At 37.2% G+C, this 20,075-nt stretch overlaps 1 protein-coding gene across 1 annotated transcript in view; it reads right to left on the reverse strand.

The window, feature by feature from the left end:
• The window catches only part of VAMP7 (vesicle associated membrane protein 7), a 42,506-nt gene that overhangs the window by 19,107 nt on the left and 3,324 nt on the right, over window positions 1-20,075 (reverse strand). The window contains exons 2-5 of the mRNA XM_046673634.1: window positions 16,118-16,272; window positions 10,880-10,937; window positions 8,754-8,891; window positions 6,170-6,260 (exon numbers count right to left, since the gene is read on the reverse strand). Coding sequence (XP_046529590.1) covers window positions 6,170-6,260; window positions 8,754-8,891; window positions 10,880-10,937; window positions 16,118-16,263 — 433 coding nt within the window. The 5' untranslated portion in view covers window positions 16,264-16,272. The remainder of the gene's footprint in view (window positions 1-6,169; window positions 6,261-8,753; window positions 8,892-10,879; window positions 10,938-16,117; window positions 16,273-20,075) is intronic.

The raw sequence follows: 20,075 nt of genomic DNA on the forward strand, positions 1-20,075 counted from the left end.
AAATTTACGATCATCTCAATAGATTCAGAAAAAAACATTTGACAAAATATGAAATCATTTCATGATACAAATCCTCAACAAATTGAGTATAGAAGGAACTTACTTCAACATAATAAAGGCCATAATAGCTAGCATATTCAATGGCGAAAGGTTGAAAGCTTTTCCTCTAAGATCAGGAACAAGACAAGGGTCCCTATTTTCACCACTATTATTCATATAGTACTAGAAGTCCTAGCTACAGCAATCAGGCAAGACAAAGAAACAAAAGACATCCAAACTGGAAAAGAACAAGTAAAACTGTCATTATTTGCAGATAATATATTACATATAGAAAATCCTAAAGACTCAACCAAAAAACTTGAACTAATCAATGAATTCAGTAAACTCGCAGGATATAAAATCAACATACAGAAGTCACTGCATTTCTATATACTAACAACAAAACGCCCAAAAAACTAATACAGAAAACTATCCCAATCACAATACTATAAAAAATAAAAAATGCTTAGGAATAAATTTAACCAAGGAAGTGAAAGATCTATGCAATAAAACTACAAGACTTGATGAAAGAAACTGAAGAAGACACAAACAAATGGAAATATATCCCATGTTCATGGATCAGAAGACTTAATATTGTTAAAAATGTCCATACTATCCAAAGCCATCTATAGATTCAATGCAATCTCTATCAAAATTCCAATGGCATTTTTCACAGAAATGGAAAAAACAATCCTAAAATTTGTATAGAACCACAAAAGACCCCAAAGAGCCAAAGCAATCCTGAGAAAAAACAACAAAGCCAGAGGCATCACACTTCCTGCTTTCAAACTATACTACAAAACTGTAGTAATTAAAACAGTATGGTACTGGCATAAAAATAGACACATGGACAAATGGAACAGAACAGAGAGCCAAGAAATAAACCCCTGTATATATGGTCAACTAAGAGTTGACAAGGGAGCCAACAACACTCAATGGGGAAAGGATAGCCTCTTCAACAAATTGTGTTGGGAAAACTGGATAACCACACAAAGAAAATTAAAGTTGGATCCCTACATACACCACTCAAAAAAACGGACTCAAAATGGATTAAAGAATTAAATGTAAGACCTGAAACCTAAAACTCCTAGAAGAAAACATAGGGAAGAAGGTCCTTGACATTGGTCTTTGCAATGATTTTTAGCATATGACACCAAAAGAACAAGCAAGAAAAGCAAAAATCAACAAGCAGGACTACATAAAACTAAAAAGCTTCTGCACAGCAAAGGAAACAATCAACAAAATGAAAAGGCAACCTACAGAAAGGGAGAAAATATTTACAAACCATGTATTGGATAAGGGGTTAATATACAAACTATATAAAGAATTCATACAACTCAATAACAAAAAATCAAATAATCTGATTAAACATGGGCAGAGTAAATGAATAGACATTTTTCCAAAGAAGAGATACAAATGGCCAACAGGTACATGAAAAGATGCTCAACATCACTAACCATTAGGGACATGTAAATTAAAATGACAATGAGATATCAACCTCACACCTGTTAGAATGGCTATAATCAAGAAGACAAGAGATAACCAGTATTGGTGACCAAGTAGAGAAAAGGGAACCCTTATGCACTGTTGGTGGGAATGTAAATTGGTTCAGCTACTATGGAAAACAGTATAGAGGTTCCTCAAAAAATTAAAAATACAATTACTATATGATCCACAAATTCCACTTCTCAGTATATATGCAAAGGATATGAAAACAGGATACTGAAAAGATATCTGAACTCCCATGTTCACTGCAGTATTATTCACAACAGCCAAAAAATAGAAACAACATAAGTGTCTATCAATGGGTGAATGGATAAAGATGTGGTATATATATACAATGGAATATTACTGAGCCATGAGAATGAAGGAAATCCTGCCATTTGTAACACATGGATGGATCTTGAGGGCACTAGGCTAAATGAAATAAGTCATAGAAAGATAAATATTGTATGATATTACTTATATTTGGAATCTAAAAAGACCGAACTTATAGAAACAGAGTAGAATAGAGGTTACCAGCGGCTAGGGGGTGGAGGAATTGGGGAGATGTTAAAGGGTACAAACTTGCAACTAAAAGAAGAATAAGTTCTGGAACTCTAGTGCATAGCACACTGGTTATAGTTAATAATACTGTATTATATACTGCGAAATTTCTTAAGAGACTCACTCTTAAATGTTCTCACCAGAAAAAAAGAAATGATAATTTATGTGATGTGGTAGAGGTGTTAGCTAAAGCTAAGGTGGTAAGCATACTGCAATATATAAATGATTCAAATCAACATGCTGTACACCTTAAACTCACACAATGTTATACGTAAATCATATCTCTAAAAAAAGAAAAAACAAGTGGGGATTTATAGCCAACAAGCAGAGTGAAGGGGTAGTCAGTGGATGGAAAATTACTAAGAGGAAAAATCAAAGGTAGGGGATTCTTGCTAAACTGGCCTAAAAGGACCTCCCTAAAGGCACCAATGACTTTTACATCAAAGGTAGGGGATGAGGAACTTGATCAGCTATCAAGGGTGATGAGATATCAAGGGTAGGGGATTGACTTACCAGAATTCTTGGCTAAGACTGGCTGAGGCAGGCCAAGAACAGAGCCCAAGATGAGGCCTAGTCTAATAGAGGGCTCAGACAGGCCTGTCTAATGTTTGGTCAAGCAGAGAGTCTTTGTCATGTAAGACTTGTACACTGAAAACCGCAAAACATTGTTGAAAAAAATTAAAGACATAAAGAAATGGAAAGACATCTCATGTTCATGGGTCAGAAGTTTAATATTGTTAAACTGGCAATACTCCCCAACTTCATCTACAGATTCGACACAATCCTTATCAAAATTTTAACTACCTTTTTTGCAGAAACTGAAAGGTCATCCAAAAATTCTTATGGAAAGAAAAGGCACCGAGAATGGCCAAAACAATCTTGAAAAAGAAGAACAAAGTTTGAAAACTCATACTTCCTGATTTTAAAACTTACTACAAATCTACAATAATTATGACAGTGTGGTACTGGCATAAGGTGAGATATACAGATAAATGGCACAGAACTGAGAATCCAGAAATAATAAACCCATATATCTATGGATAATTGATTTTGGATAAGGGTGCTAAGACTATTCAATGGGAAAAGAAAAGTCTTTTCAACAAATGGTGCCGGGACAACTGGATATATACATTTGAGAGAATTAAGTTGGACCCCTTCCTTACCTTATATGCAAACAATAACTCAAAATAGATCATAGACCTAAATGTAAGAGCTAAAACTATAAAACTCTTAGAAGAAAACACAGGAGTAAATCTTCGTGACCCTGGGTTAGGCAATGGTTTCTTAAATATGACATCCAAAGGACAAGCAACAAAAGAAAAAAATTATTGGATTTCATTAAAATTAAAAACTTTTCTGCTTCAAAGATCACTATCAAAAGAGTGAAAAGAAAATCCATAGAATACAAGAAAATATTTGCAAATTATATATCTGATAAGGGTCTAGTATCGAGAATATACAAAGAACTCTTACAGCTCAACAATAAAAAGACAACCCACTTAAAAAATAACAATGGATTTTGCATAGACATTTCTCCAAAGATGCACAAATGGCCAATAAGCACAGGAAAAGATGTTCAACATCATTAGTCATCAGGAAAATGCAAATCAAATCTACAATAAGATACCATTTCACACATACAAGATTGGCATATAGTAAAAGACACATAATAAATTTTGGTGATGATATGAAGAAACTGGAATCTTCATACATTGCTTTTGGGAATATACAATGGTGCAGCCACCTTAGGAAAGTTTGGCCTTACTCAAAATGTTAAACATAGAGTTCCCATGTGACCCAGCAATTCTACTCCTGGGTATACACTCAAGAGAACTGAAAACATAGGCTCACACAAAAACTCGTACACAAATGTTCACAGAGGCATTATTCATAATAACCAAAAAGTAGAAACCACCAAAATGTCCATTAGCTGACGAATAGATAAATAAAATGTATCTCAGCCATAACAAGGAATGAAGTACTGATACATGCTATGACGTCGATGAACCTCAAAATCACTACACTAAGTGAAAGAAGCCAGGATACAAAAGGCCATATATTATATGATTCCATTTATATGAAATGTCCAGAATAGGCAAATCTATAGAGACAGAAAGGAGATTAATTGTTGCTTAGGTGTGGAGGTTGAGGGGAAAAGAGGAACGACTGTAAATGGACACAGCATTTCTTTTTGGAGTGATGAAAATGTTCTAAAATTGATTGTGGTGATGGTTGCACAACTCTGTGAATACAGTAAAAACCACTGGATTGTATACTTTAAATGGGTGAATTGTATGATATGTGAATTATATCTCAATAAAGCTGTTAAAAAATCAAAGGGAGATGCTCAGAAATGTTTTTGCTACATTTTTAATTTGCTGTTTCTGTAATTCGAAAGATAAGTAAGTCATTTAAAAGGAGTTGACTAAAACAGTTCATTTTCTGGGAACTCTATGCATCTGCAGTAAATAATACTGTAGCAGTTGGATGCTTCTACTTTCAGGCAAAATAAATACATATATCTAAGACATATAATTAAAACTAAAATCAATGAAAGGAAATCACTTCAAATAGACAACAGATATACATATAAAGAACTGCAAAAGTGTTTCTGCCTTTTGATTATTAATCCCATTCCTGGGAATTAATCTCAAGAAAATACGCAAAATATAATAGGCATAAAAACATTTATAACAGTACTGTTATTCTAACACAAATCTCTAAATCAGTGCCACCTAAGAGTGTTTGCTACTGGTTCACCTAAGTCTCTAAGCACATTGTTCAGTTCGATTGACCTTTTCGTAGCAAGACATTTTCAGTGAAGGAAACACAGCATTGACTTACATTCTGGAGCAAGCTCCTTATCTGTTTGTAAAGCAGCACTCTGAGTAACAGTGCTCTAAAGAACCAGTGTCCAAAATAAGGACACGATTGGTAACCTATGATACAACTCAATGAAACACTGTATGAGCAGAAAGTAGATTAACAATAGTTAACAATCACTCAGCTCTTACCAAGTGCCAGGCACTGTATAAAGTGCTTTACATACATTACCTCTTTCATCCTGGTCACCTTAGGTTCTATTAGCTCCTTTTTGCAGATTAGGAAATAAAGCTCAGAGACGTTAGAGGATTGATTGAGGGCTAAAAGCAGGTAGGAAGTGAAATCAGCACTCAAACTCAGGCATATATGACTCCAAATCTTGATCACTATATCATACTGTCTCCACAAAACTGAATATAAACTATAACTATGTATACACAGATAGTGGATATTCACTATACACAGATAGTGTCTGTGAGGTATTCCCCTTAGAAGATATATTTAAGAGTGGTTTTCAAACTTGAGTATGCATTGGAATCACCTGGAGGGCCTGCAAAAACAGACTACTGGGCCGCACACCCTGATTTTCTGATTCACTAAGTCTGGGGTGGGGCCCAAAAGTGTGCATTTCTAACAGATTCCCAGGGAATGCGGCTGCCGTTGGCCCAGGGACTAGATTGTGAGAACTAGCGCTTCTAAAAAACCAGCACCATCCTAAATCTAAATAGCATTGCATAATCAATTAACAAATAAACCTGATGCATTTCTCTGGGTTATTTTGATGTGCTAAATAGGTTCCTGGCAAAACATAGACTGATGGAATTTACATCCTAGTTTTCTTTTGAAGAATACAACAGTCAGTTTTTTGGTCCAATTCTTTCTTTCTCTCAATCAAGAGCTACAAACTTTCTAAGGAGGTCAAATAGTTATACTTTAAGTATCTACTGATAATATCAGCCATCTGGGTATCTTCAGCCAAAACTGATTAAATTATTTTAAATTGCTGAACTGTTGTAAGGGTCTCAGAAATTAGTCTTGCTAAGCAAACTAACAAATTCAGAATGAACAACAGTCATAAGTACTAAGAAGAAACCATTAACACAGTAGACAGTATCATAAGTAATCTCCATCTCAGCTGACAATTAGCTTTCAATAGTAACAATAAGGAAGTGCTGTTTCAGCCTCTCTAGAATAATTTGACCCCAATCAAGTAATCTACTATCATTGCCTGCATACATGAGGACTATGCCATAAAACATACCTATGTTTCTGACCATGATTCCTTTCAGTTCATCCACTTGGGCTTGAGTCTCCATCACTTTGTCTAGGCCCTTATTCTCGGAATGATGCTTCTATAAGAAAATAAGATTTAACTTATTGTACCCAGACATTATTTACAATAGGAAAACAAAAAGAAGAAGAATGACATTAAGGAATGCTATAAAATTATGTCTCGATACAAAAGATACATGTCATGTCACTTCATTCAAAAATTGTTACCAGACCTAGGAAAAAATATAGGCAGCATAAAAAATGCTACCATATGAAATATAAGTATTATAGTATAAAAATATCACCTTATTTTAAATAAAATAAAGCTAAATGCATTATAACATAGCAAATATACATCTGAGACTCTTAGGGCAGAAGTAGGGGGTTATATAATCTGTGCTCAGACAAGGAAGAAAGGAGAAAAGAAGACTGCAGTTGGGGCAGGGGGAACAGGAGAGGGAAAGGGCACCCTAAACTGTTCCCCACTTCTTGGGCATGATGAGGTAGAGGCTGGCCAGGCTTCTGATCATCAGTTCTTGTATCTGTTGGGATCAGAGTATGTGTCCTATTTTCATTGGCTTCTTATAGGATAGAAATCTAAGACACTGATGACAGTATATATTTTGAAATTATTGACCAAAGTTAACAATTATGGAGTCCTTAATAAACAATATTCCAGTCACTTCACTGTGCTAAATACTTCAAATAAGGGGTGTTATTTAATCCACCCCAAAATTCTATAATGAAGATGCTATTATCAATATTATCTCCATTTGTAGACAAGGATCCCAGCACAGATTCAGAGGGTCACACATAGATCTGGAGCTAATGACAAACTAGCTACGTTGAAAGTTCTGCTGCCAGTTGACCCTATTTACTTTTGACTGTGTGCATTGGTATATTTTTTGTTGGTGATGTTTTACACAGTTGCACATATATGAATGTTTCCTAGTAGAAAGTATAAAACAGACCAACTGAATGAATAATAAAGATTTATAGCTATTTACAAAAACTTCATTCCCCGAGGAATGCATATTTAGAAGTGTAATATTCAAAAAGAATATTAAAAAGAACACTTATAGGAGAAGTGAAAAGTATTCAATTACAATAAGTGTTTTTTTCCTCATTCACAACACTATCATAGATAGAACTTACATCTTTGCAGTCAAATAGTTCCTTGGATAAAAGGTAAGCATCTTTATTTTTTTTTTTTTTTGAGGAAGATTAGCCCTGAGCTAACTACTGCCAATCCTCCTCTTTTTGCTGAGGAAGAGTGGCCCTGAGCTAACATCCATGCCCATCTTCCTCTGTTTTATACGTGGGACACCTACCGCAGCATGGCTTTCACCAAGTGGTGCCATGTCCACACCTGGGATCCGAACAGGCGAACCCCAGGCCACCGAGAAGCAGAACGTGTGCACTTAACTGCTGCGCCACCAGGCCAGCCCCAAAAGGTAAGCATTTTTAAAGTTCTCAACACATTAGTCATCAGGGAAATTCAAATTAAAACCACAATGAGATATCACTACACCCCACTAGGATGACTAAAATTAAAAAGATAGACCATAACAAGTGTTGACAAGGATGCAGAAACACTGGAACTGCTGGTAGGCATGTAAATGGTACAACAACTTTGGAAAAAAGTTTGATAATTTCTTATAAAATTAAACAACACTTGCCCTATGATTCAGCAATTCCATTCCTAGGTATTTACCAAAAAGAAATAAAAACATATGTCCGCACAAAGACTCGTACATGGATGTTCATAACAGCTTTATTCATGATAACTGAAAACTAGAAGCAAGTCAAATATCCCACGACAGGTGAATGGATAAACAAGTTGTGGTACATACATACAATACTACTTGGCAAAAAAAGGAAACGACTAATTTACCCAGCATGGATGAACAGCAAAAGCCTTACACTGAGAAAAACAAGCAAGACACAAAAGAGTACATAATGTATGGTTCCATTTATAGGAAATTCTAGACAAGACAAAAAACTAATTTATAGTAACAGAAAATACAGCACTGGTTGCCTGGGGCAGAGCGTGGGGCAGGGGACTGACAGCAAAGGACATGAGGGAACTTTCAGGGTCATGAAAATGTTTTCTATCTTGAAAAGGGTGGTATTTCACAAGTATACACATATGTATAACTTCACTGAGCTGACAATTAGGTATTCATACAGATGAACAGACTTTCATATGACTAATTTAAGCTGTTCAAAAGTTAAATTCACCTCATGGGAGGGTAGAAGGTTAATGTAAAGGTTAAGAGGCCATTTGGCATACTGAGTGGATTTATGCGTTAGACGGGCAGTTGAAGTAAACGATCTTTAATGTCTTTCCCCAACCCTGAGATATTCTGACCACTACTAATAGAGAATATTACTGATTATTGGCTTTCCATCCTAATATGGCCCCTTTAAATTTTCTTTATCAGGAAGTTTTATTATGTTGGCAAATAATAACAACCAGAAAAACAGATTGCAGGTCAGGTTTCCCTATATTCATGGTGCTTTAAGGTAATAAAGAAGAATCAAAATACTATATATCCTGTGAAAGATCTTACCAGCTGTGCAGCCAAGACACTTGAGAACTCACTATTCATGGCGTAGGGGAGTGCTGTCTGTGCTCTTGAACCATAGGTAGTCTGGAACCTCTTCTTTATTTCATTCAGAAAATTAAAGGCTCGGGAACGTTCAAAGTCCTGAAAAGAGACCAACACAGAGTCCACTTTAGGAAATAAACAAAGATGATATGGATGATTAAGAACAACCATAAGAACAGCTAAAATTTACTGAGCAATGATTCTGTGAGGAGGAACTAGCACTGACCTCACTTTACAGATAAGGAAACAAAGGCTCCAAAAAGGTAATTAACTTGCCAAAGGTCAAACAACTAGTAAATGAAAGAGCTGAGAGTCCAATCCAAATATGTTTGATTACTGCCAAGTGAATATAACAATACCTAGGTTAGCTTCTTGAGAGGAAGAATCAGGTTTTACTTCCTCCATACCATTCACAGGGTCTATTACAAGGCCCAGCACAAGAAGACGCTTAATAAATAAATCCATAATAGCACAGCCTTTCGTATGTAAAGATAACACTAGTGACATAAACTTTTAATTGATTTTCAATACTGGTTGTACAGCTGAAAAGATCAAGCGATAAACTCTTCTCTAGTCTCAGCCAGTCAAAAAGTGTGTGTGTGTCATATTATAAGTCAAGCAATATAAGATTCAACTCTGATCATCCCAAATCTAGTGATATTTCTCATCTACTCCAAGCTCTTTCACATCAGTCATTTAAGATATAGCTGGATTTTTAAAATAATTTTAGAAAATACTGTGAAAACAGAGATAAAAGTCATTGTGATGATCATTGTCATTGGCACTCATCTCCATTTCACCCAAGATGATTAGTCTAAGCCAAGGATTCTCAAACTGCAGTCAATGGTCCAAATTCAAGGAGCCAATGTACTTGGAAAGAAAAAACATTGCACCGTTATTTTCACTAATCTTCAACCTAAATTTCAACTGTGAATGTAGGTAACAAACCAGAGTAGTATTAAACAGTACCTGTGACTTTGTCACCAACAGAAATCTTTCTTTCATCTACCATCAGTTACAGACATCTCAAAATATCATTTATACACATCACCACTTCAAAATTATTATTATTAGTTATTAGACCTATTACTAGATCTTGTTATTCAATGAATTCATAAAGAAGCATATACATTACTGTATCAACTTTTAAAATACTTTGAATACTGTATTTTAATATAATTGGTTTCATTTATAATCATGTGTTTTACTTCATACATTTAAAAACATTCCAGGAGGGATCCATGAGTGTTAAAGGGGTCTGTAACACAATAAAGGTTAACAACCCTGAGCTATGGCAATCATGTCAATTCCATGCCTCTTATCAGTGACTGATTTAGAAATAAATATGTAACTCTAGTGCTAGCCAATAAGACATGACAGGAAATCCACTTTGAATGGATGGGGAGGGGAAGGTGTGCTTCTGGGAAAAGTTTCCTTATTCCTACAAGAAGAAACTCAAGAAGACACAGACCCTCTTCTCTGGACATGAATAAATAAGCACATGGCTCCATGCAACCATACGGGGAATGTGTCTAGGAAGAAGCTGACACTAAGGATAGCAGAGGAGAGAAAGGACCGTGATGACATGGCTAAGTTATTGAGTATTTTGGGTCTAGAACCTACAAATACTTGAAAAACAACCTGCCAATGTGAATTCAGGTTTACAAATACGATCATAATGTATTGTGATTTTGTTGTCCCAAAGCCCACATACATTAAAAAATTCACTATTAATTAGAGGGATAAAATAATCTATTCAATAGTTCAGATAAATAAATTTTGATAGGATCTGATACCAACAGGTCATAATTATAAACACCAATTCTCACTAAACAATAGGATAAATGCAGAAGTTGCGAGAGGTTACACTAAAACTCTATCAAAACCAAGCTGATTTGCATATATCCAGATATCAACTTTTCTTGGCATTTGCTGCTCTATATGATAAATGAAAAGCACACAAAAAATTTCCAGCTATCGAGAGTTATATTTGCATTACCTTTACCCACCATAGATATAGATAATAAAGAACTGACTCTATTAATAGTACACATAGTTAAATAGCAACACATCTTCAAGTTACTTACATCATCAGTGATACAAAGATACACAATCCTGTCTTGGCAGATGTAATGAAACAAATAACTGTAGAATAAAAGATATAAAACTTACTGTGGTTATGAGCAATATCTTTTTCACATCTATCTTTGTATAAGCAAATTTAGTGCTACCAATGTGACTATATTATTTGCAGGTACTGTCTATTCTCCCTCTCCCCCTCCCATATATACCTGTTTCTCTCAAGTCAAACTGATAACAACAACTAAGAAATTAAAAGAAAGTCTCTACCCCAGATACATAGCGCAATGGTATGAACATTACTCATTAAAATGATAACTGCAGAAGCACAATTGGACTCTTAAGGCCTGAACAAGAGATGACATCTTAGGAGGGACATGGAATTAAGATTAACCTCCAACAGGCCATATGGTGTTCCTTACCTTCTCTCTTAAGATCTCAAAGCAATTTTTCTACCAAATACTCAAAAATAACATCTGTTTAGTATCTACTTTGAGCCAGTTACTGGGTTGAGTGCTGAGGATACAAATAAGCAAAACCATCAATCGTTGCCTTCACAGAGATCACAGTACCGGGAATTACAGAGGAGCATGGTAAGTAAGATGGTGAGGAGTTAAAAGTAGTAAATGGTGTTCTGGAGACAGACGAGGCACCTAAGAGTTTGGTGAAGGCTAACAGGAAAGACATCCTGGAGCAAGTGATATCTGAGCTTAGACCTGAAGAATGAATAAGAGATGGCAAGACAAAGAGCGAGTGAAGAGTGTTCCAGAGTGAGATACCAACAAGCATAAGGGCCTGGAGATAAAAAAGCATGTAATGGGTTTAGGAAAGTAAAATTAGTTCACATGACTAGAGTATAGAATGTAAGGAAAAAAATAAATTGCCTGTACAGATGAGGCTAGAGAAGCAAGCAAATGCTAGGTTATACAAGACTTTAAACCCTCACTATGTATTATCCTAAGAACAATGAACAAGCATCAAAGGGTTTTAGCCGGGGGAGAGTGTGACCAGATTTGCCATATTAAAAAATGCTTTGGCTAGAGTGTGGAGAAATGACTGAAAGGAGCAGTACCGCAGGTAAGAAATGATGAGGGAAATAAACTAAAATACTACAGGCAATGAAGAAGAAGGAAAAGACAAGAAATGGGAGAACAGAACTTGATTACTGGCTATTGGAGTGAGGCAGAGGGATAACTTAATTTTGTCTCCCAGATTTCTACCTTGGGCAAGTGGACAGACAGGAGTACCTGTTGAATTATATTATTAATGTTTACATAGAGGGTTAATATGAATTACAAGGAGGTAAGGGAACTCAGGCAAAATATCTTTCTCCACTTCTCTCAAACTGTTCACATCAATTGTACCAATGACTTCCACACTGCCATATCCAGTGGCTCTCTCTGAGGCATTTGACAGTGTTGACCACTTTCTTCTTCTGGAAAGTGTTTTCTCTCCACTAGATTTCTTGACACCAGGCTTGCCAGGTTTGTGTAGTAGTCTCTTTCTCTCTCTCTTGATGTTTTGCAGCATCTGCAATCCCCTGCTTTTCTCACACACACTCCTTGGAGGGCGGCATCCACTCTCATGTTTTGTTGTTGATGTTTGTTTTCAGCTACTGCAATTACAATAATGATTTCCAAATCTAGATCTGACCTATCTCCTGAGCTCCAGGGATGCATACACTACTGACTACTAGACATATCCAACTGGACGTACCATAGCAACTTAAACAAAACATGTCCAAAATGGAAGTCATCATTTTTCCCAGAAAATCTGTTTCTCCTAAACCACACTTGGAAGTAACTTGGTGCAAAGACCACAAAATGTAACAAGGTAGGGTCCTTGTCATCAGGGAGCCTAAAGTCAGCGAACAGAGACAAAAACTAAAGATTGCAATTATAATACAGTGTGATAAGTGCTACAATATGAATAAACACAGAATGCTATGGCGACACACAAAAAGGGGGGCACCTGGCCCAGTCTAGGAGCTCAGGGGTTTCTAAAGAGGACACATCTAAGCTCAGGGAGACAAAGTCAGATTTTTAAAAAGTAAGTAAGATAAACATATTCCAGTAAAAGGTAATAGCTATTGCAAATGTTAGGAAGAGAGAAAGAACCCAGCATTGAAATGCAAATAGCTAAGTATGGCTGGAGAACAAAACTGAGGGCTAAAGTAGTGAGATGAGGCCAGAGAAAGGAGCAGGGGCAGATCTTGAAGAATCTTCCAAGTCATGTTAAGGAAATTTACCCTGAGGGCAAGGAGTACCTTCCTAAGGAAGGGACATGATCAGAATTGCCCTTTTAGAAGGATTGAAGTAGTGATTAAGAAAGTATTTCATTTGGGACCTGTAAAAAGAGCAAAAGTTTACCAGGGGGCCTACGAGGGGAAGGACATTACAAGATGCAAGCAAAAGCATGAAAAAAATATGCCAAAGCTTGAAATAACACAGCTAAGTCAGGAAATGGCAAGGAGTCCTACAGAGATAAGGATAGAAAGGTCAGAAAAGAACAAAATTGTGAAGGCAGAGTTTGGGCTTTATTCTAAAAGCAATGGGTTTTAAGAAAGAAAGTACAAGCACAGGAATGTGAAATGCAGATTTAAGGAGGGAGTAACTAGAAAGAGAATAACCAGTTAAAAGGAGGCTATTAGAAATGAGAAATAATGAAGGGCTGAACTAACACTATGACAAGTGGCAATAGAGGAGAAGGACTGGATTGAAAAACCTCTTGTAGGAGAATGGCAAGGATTTGTTGAAGAAGTCAAATATGATTCTGAAGTTTTAGTTTTAGCCAACCAGATGGCTGGTGATATTGTTAAAGAGGAAAGGAACAGCAAGAGGAAGATCAGATTTTAGGGGGGAAATAACTGTGATACAGTAAAACGGACTTTTTTCTTTTGGTATACAGTAGTGAAAGATATTTTTGACTGGGATGATGGAACATGATTATAGGAAAGTAACCAAGGCAGCAAGTTAAAAGAACAAAACAACTCAGTGATGGAGCCTCACTCCAGAGGATACAGGGCAGGACTGGATCAGGATGCAGGTGGAGGAACAGCAGATGGATAATATCGCCTTCTTGTACTGTAACAACATTTTTATTGGATTCCATAGTCTAGCTTCCCTTGTAGTTAGATATGGCTATGTGACTTAGTTCTGGCTGATAAAATGGGAGTGGAAGGTATATATCCTACTTCCTGGTCTTGCCTCTAACAGGACTGCGGGTGCTTTCTCCGGGCATTTTCCTGGGAACTGACTAGAAACACACAGATTGTAAGCCTAATAAACTTTTGAAGAAACTATAAAGCCATACTCACAAGAAGCTGGGATTATTTAACCCCTAAGTCAACTTCTAGGCCCCTAAACTACACTGGTAAGCAGCAGAACAACAACTGTACAGTTCCCTAAGATGACACACACTCTCTAACACCCATTTTGGATGTGGCCAGAGAGGATAATCCACCAGAAAAAGACTCCCAGAGAACAAAGCCAGGAGTCAGAGAGAAAAGATAAGGGAGTTCCTCTAATAAAGCAGAACCACTAACCACTCCCAGCTCAGAACAGGGAGTCTTTGAAAGTGCTGTGAAGTAGTTATTTGAGCATTGCTAGGAAGCAGTGACTTCTATGTGTTTCTCGTGCTTCCCTTTTCTAAATGGGAGTTTGTAACTTCCACTGTGGTGATGTTGTTCTTATTCCACCATTGTCTATTGGGCTGGGCTGGGGGATCAGGAGGAACATACGACTTTCTTTTAGTTTACAGTCAATGGGCCCCAGGAGCCACCACTGGGCCTGATGGAGAGGACAGTATATCAACCAGATTCTCCAGATTTGGAGCTGGAAACAGTGACCAGATAAGTCTTTGGGGCCACCTCCTGCAGACAGGAGGCATGTTCTATGGGAAGAAGAGTACACCCAGATATTTGGGTGACCCGGAAGAGTAGATTGAAGATTGAAAGTTGTCTCCTGATATCCTGTAACTTCTTCCAGAGTAACAGAGTTTTACATCAGCACAGGGCTGCACAGCTAGAAATGACAAATCCTGGCCTCCCTTCCAGCTAGGTTACCTACATAACTACACAGTGAACAGTAAAATGTAAGCAGAAGCCTCTGAACAATAAATGCCTGGCCACATCTGGGCTTTGCCTTTAAAAATACTGGGCAAGCACAGGGAGATAACAAGAACTGAAGGAGCTGACTTGGCCAGAGTTGGAAGGCACTACCTGAAAATGGCAGAGCCATCCCACCAGTTCGGAAGTACTCATCTCTAGGCTGGCTCATTTAAGTTAACACCGTGTTTTGGGGTCTCTCTTAGAGTAGCTACGACTAGATCCTAAATTATACAAGGAGTTAGCCCTGGAAGGCAATAAGGACCTCCTTCTGAGATAAGAACTAAGGAAATTAGGATGGGCTAAGCAACAAAAGTTTTTCTAAGTATTGATGAGAAAGGTTGACGCACTTTTTATCTGATTACTAAGATTTCCCATCTATGCCCTCTCCAATCCATTCTCCAACCAGCCACCAGAGTGATCTTTCTAAAGCAAAACCTGATCATGTCACATCCCGGCTGAAAACCTTCAATGCTTTCCCAGTGCCCACAGGGTAAAGTCCAATCTCTTAACATGGCCTATGAGGCTCTCCATGACTTCTCTTCTACCCATCTCTTTAGCTTTATTTTCACCATGCTGGGCACCAGTCAGAGAACCATCTGCAGTTCCCTAAACATGTCCTATGATTCCATGCCTTCATACTTATCTTCCAGCTGTTCCTTCTACCTGGAATGCCATCCCCTTATCCACTACCTCCCACCCTCTACCATAATTATCTATGGATTTGACCGTCTCCTTCATTAAACTATCACCTCTATGAGGGCAAACACTGTATAATTTCTTGTTCTATCTCCAGCACCAAGCAATAGTCCAAGTGCTCAGTAAATATTTACTGAAAGAATGAACAAAGTAATATCATTTATCATATTTGTATCATTTCACATATCCTGGAGCTCTATAGCAGTCATTTTTACATCTAACACTTCCATATCTTTCTTTAAAATATTATTATCACTTTAATGACAGAATAAACTAATTTCAAGTTAAATTTGTAATGAATAGAACCAGACATCTCTAAGCTAGTAAAGGTTACTGTTCTGTCAGCTTATTCAAATTACCTACCAAGAAGCTAGTTTTCTACTATTCTCACTATAATAACAATTAACTTTTTCCCCCTCTACCCATGCAGAGCAGAACTCACTTGCCGTGTGAGTACGTTAGTTTGTTATTTTCAGAAGGTATCTTAGCCAGAATCTGCTCTGTCACCTCCAGGAAGTTTCCTCCACACCAAGCATGTTTGGCAAGGATAGTGGTTCCCCTGGCAACAACAGCAAAAAGAATGGCCATGGCTTCAATCTATCAAAAGGAAAAAAGACACACAAGACTTAGAATGTTTCTTTGACATGATCCTTCAAAAGTAACTTACTATCACTTATCAACATCTATGTGGAGACATTATTAACCAAGGTGCTATAACAAACATAACAGATTTAAGAAGAAGGGCACAGTCTTGTACAAGCTTACAACCTAAACACTGATATGCATACATATATGTAATGTAATGTATATGTGATACACACACAGATATACATTACATTGATAGATAGGTTGCATTTACAAATTATACAGCACAAACTGATATCACTCCTTGAAAAGCAATGACCCTAGATAGATGCAAATGGACACAAAAATGTCTTCATTCTTTAAAGCAGAAATCCCACCCTGAAAATTTATCCTAGGGAAATAGTTCAACAGAAGTTAGAGTCTAGATTCACAAAGATACCTATTAAGAATAACAACAGTCCATACTTATTAAGTGCTCACTATGTGCCAGGAACCATTTTAAGCACTTTACAATTATTAACTCATTTAATCTTTATTACATCAATAGAAATACACACTATTATGACACTTATATTGAAATGAGGAAACTATAGATGACGTAAATAATTTGCGCAAAATTACAGAGCTGGTAAGTGATGCGTTGGGATTTAAACCCAGGCAGCATGGTTCTAGAACCCACAATCTTATCCCTATACTATATACTACCTCTACTACAAAGGTATTCTCCATAATAGAAACAAAGTGAAAATAACAAAAACCTTCCACAAGAGAGGAATGGTTCTATAAATTATGGTGAGATCCTTCATACAAAACATTTCAACAATACACCATGGCTTTAAGATTATTTTTCTCATGTTTATGAATTTGCACTATTTTTTACCACAGAACAGCCCAGTTTCTCTTATCTAATGTCATAAACTTATAAAAAGAGATGAACAAATGCCTTCCTATTCTTCAACTAACTCTTCGACCTAATGTTATTTGTCAACATGTTCAGTTTCATCCAGTAGGCCAGTGGTTCTCAAACTGCAGTGTGAATGAGTCATCTTAGGTGGCAGAGTTAGAGTCACTTGTTAAAAATTCAAATTTTTGGTATCATCCCTTGAAATTCTGATTCAGTAGGCCCGAGGTGGGGCTCTGGAAATGTATTTAAGACAAGCCTGTCTGGATGCAGGTGATTACCGCAACCATATTTTGTGAAACATAGTAACAGACTATCAAGTGCTTGAGGTCAGGGAATTGCCTGATTCCTTCTTGGAATTGCAGCACTAAAGGACAGCACACAGAGCAGAAGCAGCGCTCATCTGTCTCTTAGGCTGAACTCTCAGGGTCTCTTCTTCATTCCATTCTCTAAATGAGGGTATTCCCCAAGATTGTGTCCTCAGTCATCTTCTTTCTGGATTTCTCCCTATACACATTTAGCAAGTTAAATTTCCAAATCACTTTCTCATACATTATATCCCTTGATCCTAAAAGCCTCAACTGACTGACTGACTCTGTAACACGCTCTGAGTACTGCTCCATTTCTTAAAATCATCATCTACACACTATCTCTGCTTATCTACCTCCTTTTAACTCTTCAACTTACTATAATGTAGCTTTTGCCCTCAAGACTCCACAAAACCATGCTTACCAACAGCCTCTATTGCAAAATTCAGTGGTCACTTCTCTATTCTCACCTTACTTGACATCTCAAGAACAGTCAACACTGGTGACTAACCCTCCTTCTTGAAACACTCCTACATGTCTGGCTCCTCTGTCTTCTTGCGGAGTCCTCCTCTAGCTGACCTCTAAATGTTGACTTTCCATGGAAATTGGTTCTGCGCTCTTATCCCCACATGAGTTCATGCAGGCCTGCCATTTTAAACATGATTTATTTGCTGAAGACATACTGCATACAGAAAAAAAAGAAAGGCACAACCACAGTTGAGAGAAAAACAAAGACAAAACTCAAGGCAAAACAAACAGTCAAAGGAAAGGCAGATGAATAGGGACCTACAGAGAAGACTGAGGAGGACCAATTAGGAAAGTGAGAGGAAAGCCAGAAGAGTGTGGTGGCCTGGAAGCCAAAAGGAAAGAAAGCCTCAAGAAGGAACAAGTGTCAGCTCCTAGCTGTGTTTACTGCTGCATAGTATGAAGACTGTAAAACAGTCACTGAAATTTTATAATGAAGTAGGTCATTGTTAGGGTCAAAGAGACATGCAGTAGAGTGGAACAAAAACACAAAGAAACAGAGAAGAGAAATCATATGGTCCCTGAGACAGAGAGATGAAAAAGTAGCAGCCTCAGTCCCTTAGCGGCTTCAAGAAGAAAACTGAGTTTGGCAACAATACGAAAAGATCTAGTGTCTTATTGGACCATAAGTTCATCATGAACTGACATAAAGTAATTGCTTAAAATGCTTACATAATCTTAAATTACATAAAGAAACAGGGTACCTTGATCTCTTTAAGTACTATCGCCATTATACTCTGTGCTGATTAGAACATATGTGGAATACTGAGTTCAATTCTCAGTAGAGTATTTCAAGACTGGACAGAAGGGCAATAGTATGGGTAGAGATCTGGAGATTGTATCATTTGAAGAATAGCTAGAGGAATTAGAAATATTTAATATGAAAAAGAGAAGACTTAGAAGGATCATGACAGGAGTCTTCAAGTTTATATAAAGTATAGTCACCTGGAAAAGGGAGTACATTATTCGCAATATAACTAGGAACAATGGATATAAGTTATAGGGAAGCAGGGTTTTGTTCAATGAAAGCAGTCCCCTATTTAAAAATTTCTGACTGTTAAATATCAGGTACATAGCAACAGAAACTTTGCATTCCTCTCAGATGTCACTAACAGGAATTTCTTATTCTCTCCTATACTGTTAAAAATCCCACTTATAATCAAGTCTCACCTGCCCCCACCATAACTCTCTTGCAATAGAATCTGTAATGTATTAATGAGTATTAGGATAATAAAAACAACTGTGGCAGAAAGAACACTACATTAGAAGTCAGAAAACCTGACTCTGCTAATTATTAACAGTATGTGAATGTCTAATAAACCATAAAGTGCTATATAAATATAATATTCAAGAAGAAAAAGAATGAAAAGATAAGCCAGAGAGAAGAGAAGAAAAAAAAAAGATAACTGATGTAAAGGAAAGCCCTGTCTCAACACTGCTCCTCCCTGTTCTCTTATTCACTCCTTGCTTGGTCCCAGAGCCAACATCCCAGTTCTACTTCATACCTGCTAAGAATCCTACGTGAGTTTTCTGTGACAAAGTACCAAAAGCTGCAAGGCTTAAAACAACAGAAATTTATTGTCTCATAGTACTGGAGGCCAGAAGCCCGAAATCAAGATGTTGGCAGAGCCATGCTCCCTCTGAAATCTGCAGGGGAGAATGCTTCCTTGTCTCTTCCTACTTCTGGTGGTTTGCTAGCAACCCTTGGCATTCCTTGGCTTGCAGCTACAGCACTTCAATCTCTGCCTCCATGTCACATGGTATTCTCCATTTGTGTTCATATCTTCATTTGGTATTCTCTGTGTCTCTTCTCCTTATAAGGACACCTACTCCAGCATGACTTCACTTTAACTTACATCTTAATTACATCTGCAAAGACCCTATTTCTAAATAGCATCACACTTATAGGCACCAGGGGTCAGGATTCAACATATCTTTCTTGAGGACATAACAAACCCTCATCTTAGAAACACTGTTCCTCCCAAATCACTCCTACCCTCCCCTCTCCACATATTCCACATATTCACATCACCCCAACCTGCCTCCCCCTCCTCTCCAAAACCTCTATCCTATCTCTTTCC

The sequence above is a fragment of the Equus quagga genome, chromosome 10 (genome assembly GCF_021613505.1).
Source record: "Equus quagga isolate Etosha38 chromosome 10, UCLA_HA_Equagga_1.0, whole genome shotgun sequence".
NCBI classification, from domain to species: domain Eukaryota; kingdom Metazoa; phylum Chordata; class Mammalia; order Perissodactyla; family Equidae; genus Equus; species Equus quagga.